Below are 6,000 nucleotides of genomic sequence, written 5' to 3'. Positions count from 1 at the left end.
TTTTTGTTTTAATCGCATTTCTTCTCTAATCTGTTCTAATCTCGATGGGAATGTCCAGTCATAAACCCCGCCCCTCATTGTCATACACAGGCGGGGCCTGGAGACTCCCACCCACAGGCCATTGGCAGATTGGGGAGAGGGAACCAGGAAGCCACAACCCTTTTTTCTGATGTTAACTCTTGGACACTAAACTCCAGGCAGGGAGAGTTGGGGGACAGCTGGAAGACTCCTTGCTTCCCCCGGGCCTGGTCGAGGGCTTGTGCTGCTCTCAAATTACCGCATGCACTCTTGGGGTCATTCCTAGAGGCGTCCTCTAGTGGTGACTCCCTGTATTAGCACAAGTCTACCAAACCAGCCATTGAATAAAGAGGCGTGCGATGATCAGATGCTGTCAGACGCACCTTGTCTGTCTGTCACCGCATCCCCCGCAGGTGGGGGCTCTAGCGCCGATACACCTGCGCTCCTCTGCCGTGGATCCATTCACCCGAGGGGCCGGGCTAACTCACATATCATATATATACAATATATATAAAATATGCCGTTTAGGGTGCGGGCCGCTTCCCAGCTAGCATAGCCACTGGGCAGTTTTTCCCGGTTTGTTAGTTCCGTGTCTCGGAGCGAGAGCCGCTGCAATAGAACTGCAGGGCCCCCGCCGCGACCTCCGCCCACCTTACTGTCTCCTGCCGTGCCCGCCGCCACAGAGCTGAAGGCTAGGGGGTTCAGTGCCTGCCCAGGCCCCGGCCTCCATGTAGGCTACATTACTGCTACACAACGACAGGCCTGGGGGCCCGGGCGTTATACAGAAAATCCCCGGACAAAAGGAAAAAAGGCAAGGCGAGCTGGACACGGCATTTTTCAACATTGACATGAAGATTATATATTTACAACCTCATATTTTCTTTTTTTTCTTCCGGTGCCCCCCGTAGTCGGAGGCACCGTCACAGAGCAGTGTTAACATCTGCGGCCCCTCTGCTTAACGTTCATTGGCTGGCGTGAGGGAGTGTGACCTATCCCGTTTGCCACTTCCCATTCCCCTCTCCCGGTTTTCTGCCTGACTGCATTCTATCAATAATAGCTCTGAATAAAACATTTCTATACATATATCTATCTTTTTTGTTTCTTAAAAAAAACACCCTTAAAATATGAGACTGGCTGCTGGAGCGGTGAGGAGAGGTGCACACAGGGGGGCACCAGAGGGGCGGAGTGGGCCTCTTCCGGAGCACTGATCACTCTGACCAGGAGCCGTAGGGACCTCGCCCCTCTGGCCACTGTGGTCGATTAAAAAAACGCTAGCCTTTAGTGTAAGAGCAGCAAGGCTGTATCACGTCCGTCCTATCCTAGGCTCCATCAGGGCTTATCCAGTGGTGTTCCCGTCAGTGTTGTTGCAGCAGATATTCATCACCCCCTCCTCCTCTGCGTCCTTTTGGAGTGCTACAGAGCTGCACTGGAAGACACGACACCAACACCGCTTCCCATCAGCGCCTTCCTGTCACACCTTCATCCCTCCGCCCTTCGTCAGCCCCTCCTCTGCCCTGGCGTCTGGTCTCTCTGTTCTCGCTTATTTGATCTTATTAGTTTCTCCTGTTATGCCCCTACTCCTATCTCTCTCTCTCTCTCTCTCTCTCTCTGTCTAAACATCTGGTCTCTCTCCCCCCCGTCTCGCTGTCAGGCATCACCTCTCCCCTACCCTCCCCCTTCGTATTTCCTCCCCGTCTACCGCTGGGTCCGTGCGTCGCTCTCCCGTTTCAGTCCGTCCGTGTTGCGTTACCAGTTCGTCCGTGCGTCTTGTTCGTCAGGCAGTGGGGGGGGGGGGGGGGGGGCGGGCGGGGGGGGGGGGGGGTGCAACGGCTCACTTCTTGCGCTCCTGGGACTGTCCCTGTGGGGCCGGGGCCTGGGCCGGGGCAGGGGCCGGGGCCCCGCCCATTTCTGAGAGGCCCTGGGGGTGGGGGCTGGCCCGCCCACCCATCCCCCCCTTCTGCTGCTGCCTCACCTGGGTCAGGATGTCACGGATCTTCCTCTGGGCCAGCTGGGGTGGGGTGGGGGTTGTTTAGAAAGGGGGGAGGGGGTGGGGGGAGGAAGAGGAGGCAGGAGAGGTAGGGGGAAGTGAGAAAAGAGGTGAAAAAAAAATGAAGAAGAAGAAGAAGAAGATTACTTATTTGTCATTGCACAAGTACAAGTGCTTTCAACTAAATGATATTTCTGTTTTAACCCATCACTGGTAGCATGTTTACCTTTCAAGTTGCACGACTAGTTGACCGTTAAGATAGACACGGACCGATTACAGAAAGGTATGATCAATTCCTTAAGGGACAAAATTACAAGGAACAGCAACTAATAACATTTCATTAGAAAGTGGAGGCTGAGTGAGAGAGATGGGAGCGGGATTGGGCCTCCGTACCTGGCTGGCGTAGAAGTGTCCGATGATCTTGACGATGACCTGATCATTCTCATCTGGGGTCTGCTCCCTCGGGACCACCACCTCGGCTGCTGTTAGGTTCTGAAGCTCGTTCACCTTGAGAGACACAGCGCAAGGCCGTGAGGAAAAAGGACCTAAATACCTTTTTGTAGCCTACATTATTTTGTATTTGAAAAAAATTAAATTTAACATTTGGTGCATTTTTTAGAGGGAAAATGTATAAATTCTCAGTTACAATGTTTTTTTTTTGGGAGTAATCATGAATATTTGAGTTTGCATCATGTTCTCAAACTCAAAAATAATCGTGATTTCCATATTGACCCAAATAATCGTGAATATGATTTTTTACATAATCGAGTAGCCCTAGAAGGTGACCCTGCATCATTGCAGCAGTGCATGTGTAATCAGGGCTAATTCTGTGCAACATTCCTGGTAATTAACCGTCAATTGAATTTCCCTCTATGCAATTAATCCAAGTCAATCATAGCATAGGGGAAGCCAAACTCTTCCCAATCTGGGGTTCTTGTGTATGAGCGCACACCGGCCGACCTACCGTCTTGCCTCCCTTGCCGATGACTCTCCCTGCCGCCGCCGCTGCCACCTTGATGTGGGTCTCCAGCTTCACCTCCTCCTTCGGCCCAAAGAAGTTCTCCTCCTTCAGCTTGCCGTAGATCCTGCCCTGAGCCTGATGGAGGTGGTGGAGGAGCATGTTCAAACAGTGCTGCTATGACAAAAGGCTTTCTCCGCATGCACTGAATCAAGCCGTTCATCATCCATTCTGCAATTTACCATCTGGGATTGATACGAGTACATATCCTCTTAACTTTAGAACAAAGAGAGCTTCTATTCATTTATTAATGCATGTATTCGTTCGGTTGAGCAGAATGCTAAGGAGTTTCAAGGTAACAGTCGGGTATCGAGAGAGTGAGGGTTTATAGACAATAGGTGGATTGGTTGAGGCGTGTATACATTTTAATTTGAGTCACATTCGTTATTAGTGTCATGGTTCACCTTAAACTGGGCCTCAGGTGGGCCTGTCACGATCACCTGCCTCATCTTAGCATCAGGAGCCTCAGCCTGGGCGATCTGGAGAAAGAATGAGAGGGAGAGTGAGTGAGTGAGTGAGTGAGTGAGTGAGTGAGTGAGTGAGTGAGTGAGTGAGTGAGTGAGTGAGTGAGTGAGTGAGTGAGTGAGTGAGTGAGTGAGTGAGTGAGTGAGTGAGTGAGTGAGTGAGTGAGTGAGTGAGTGAGTGAGTGAGTGAGTGAGTGAGTGAGTGAGTGAGTGAGTGAGTGAGTGAGTGAGTGAGTGAGTGAGTGAGTGAGTGAGTGAGTGAGTGAGTGAGTGAGTGAGTGAGTGAGTGAGTGAGTGAGTGAGTGAGTGAGTGAGTGAGTGAGTGAGTGAGTGAGTGAGTGAGTGAGTGAGTGAGTGAGTGAGTGAGTGAGTGAGTGAGTGAGTGAGTGAGTGAGTGAGTGAGTGAGTGAGTGAGTGAGTGAGTGAGTGAGTGAGTGAGTGAGTGAGTGAGTGAGTGAGTGAGTGAGTGAGTGAGTGAGTGAGTGAGTGAGTGAGTGAGTGAGTGAGTGAGTGAGTGAGTGAGTGAGTGAGTGAGTGAGTGAGTGAGTGAGTGAGTGAGTGAGTGAGTGAGTGAGTGAGTGAGTGAGTGAGTGAGTGAGTGAGTGAGTGAGTGAGTGAGTGAGTGAGTGAGTGAGTGAGTGAGTGAGTGAGTGAGTGAGTGAGTGAGTGAGTGAGTGAGTGAGTGAGTGAGTGAGTGAGTGAGTGAGTGAGTGAGTGAGTGAGTGAGTGAGTGAGTGAGTGAGTGAGTGAGTGAGTGAGTGAGTGAGTGAGTGAGTGAGTGAGTGAGTGAGTGAGTGAGTGAGTGAGTGAGTGAGTGAGTGAGTGAGTGAGTGAGTGAGTGAGTGAGTGAGTGAGTGAGTGGGTGGGTGGGTGGGTGAGTGAGTGAGTGAGTGAGTGAGTGAGTGAGTGAGTGAGTGAGTGAGTGAGTGAGTGAGTGAGTGAGTGAGTGAGTGAGTGAGTGAGTGAGTGAGAGAGAGAGAGAGAGATTAGAGATAATAATAAAGATAATGAGTGTGGGGATAGACTATGATATTGAAAATAAGGATAATTTGTGAGTGGTAAAGACCATGATTATAATGGATAACGATAACGAATGTGTGGCTAAGATTATGATAAAGATAATGAAGATATAATAAAGATAATGAGCGTGTGTTCAGACCATGAGAATAAAGATAATAAGTACCATTTTATCACCAGGATGATGATCCTAAATATAATGCATGTGCGTTGATGACCATGATCATAATGCATGTGATTTCAGACTTTGATAATGACAATTAGGGTGTGGTTAACACCAGGATGATAATGAGTGTATTTACTACTTTGTTAATGACATTTAGTGTGTGGTTAGCGTGATGACAATGACTGTATTCAGAAATTGATAATGTTAATGCCATAATGAGTGCGTGTTCAGACCTTGATGGACGCCCCAGCGAAGCGGCTCAGCTGTTTGATGTGCTGTCCCTTCTTGCCGATGATGGCTCCAACCGCCTGGGCAGGGATGTACACATGGACCGTCTCCTGCTCCTGAGTCTAAACACACACACACACGCAGGGACGCACATGTACACACACACACACACACACACACACACACACACACACACACACACACACACACACACACACACACACACAAACACACACACACACACACACACACACACACACACATATACAGACATAAACACACACACAAACATACAAACACACACGGACAAACATACACACACGTATACAGACAGACACACACAAAATGTGATCATTAAACAATAAACAACCTTCCCAGATTCTGGTGACTAATCAGTGTCACTAGTGGCTAATCACTAGCATGCCTCTCTTCACTCAGAGACAGTCCCTTTGAAACAAAGGAGATTTCCATGAGGAATCTTTACCCCAAAGGATCCGTAGGGGGCGCAAGAGGAGGAGTTGCCGGGCGGGGGAGGGGGCATGGAGCCGGAGGGCGGGAACAGGCCCAGGGCCCCAAGGTTCAGGCCTGGAATCAGATGAGTCTGTTGCTGTTGAGGAGACGCAGGTTAGAGAGGGACAGGGGTGGCTCTGGGTCTGTGTCCGTGTATTTGTGTCTGCAGATATATATGTTGGAAACCGGCAAACAATGAATTTGCGGACAATCGCTACAGATCTTTTTTTCAGATTAAGTTACAATATCTTTATAAATCTTCATGCCGACAGCTGTGGATAAAAAAAAAACAAGAGGTGCTTTCATTCACTTAGAGTGAAGCATGTTTTACGACGGCCTCATCAGCTCAAGTGTGAGTCTGCAAACCAGCGTGCTTGCACGGGTGCCTACACTCACATTCATGGCGGCGATGTCGTTGTCGTAGGCCTCCCTGACCTTCTTCATGACCTCGGCCTCGGCCAGGCAGCAGGCCTCGATGGGGCCCTTCACCGTTATGGTCCTCTCTGGGTTGTACAGGGTCAGGTCCTGGAGCCTGGGGCCACGGGGAGGAGAGAGTGGGGGTCAGGGGAGAGACCCACTGTTCATCGTAGGG

At 50.0% G+C, this 6,000-nt stretch overlaps 1 protein-coding gene across 2 annotated transcripts in view; it reads right to left on the bottom strand.

The window, feature by feature from the left end:
* Positions 1-1,847: 1,847 nt before the first annotated feature.
* LOC130375422 (insulin-like growth factor 2 mRNA-binding protein 1) overlaps positions 1,848-6,000 on the bottom strand; it is a 41,368-nt gene continuing 37,215 nt past the window's right edge. The window contains exons 9-15 of one of the 2 annotated variants that reach the window (XM_056582346.1): positions 5,805-5,940; positions 5,383-5,505; positions 4,904-5,020; positions 3,428-3,502; positions 2,970-3,101; positions 2,399-2,512; positions 1,848-2,026 (exon numbers count right to left, since the gene is read on the bottom strand). In XM_056582346.1, coding sequence (XP_056438321.1) covers positions 1,850-2,026; positions 2,399-2,512; positions 2,970-3,101; positions 3,428-3,502; positions 4,904-5,020; positions 5,383-5,505; positions 5,805-5,940 — 874 coding nt within the window. In that variant the 3' untranslated portion in view covers positions 1,848-1,849. The remainder of the gene's footprint in view (positions 2,027-2,398; positions 2,513-2,969; positions 3,102-3,427; positions 3,503-4,903; positions 5,021-5,382; positions 5,506-5,804; positions 5,941-6,000) is intronic. The other variant, XM_056582353.1, reaches the window with a different exon arrangement.

The sequence above is a fragment of the Gadus chalcogrammus genome, chromosome 2 (assembly GCF_026213295.1).
Source record: "Gadus chalcogrammus isolate NIFS_2021 chromosome 2, NIFS_Gcha_1.0, whole genome shotgun sequence".
NCBI lineage: Eukaryota > Metazoa > Chordata > Actinopteri > Gadiformes > Gadidae > Gadus > Gadus chalcogrammus.
Note: the sequence above shows the minus strand (reverse complement) of the source record. Positions and strands in the feature narration are given on the sequence as shown.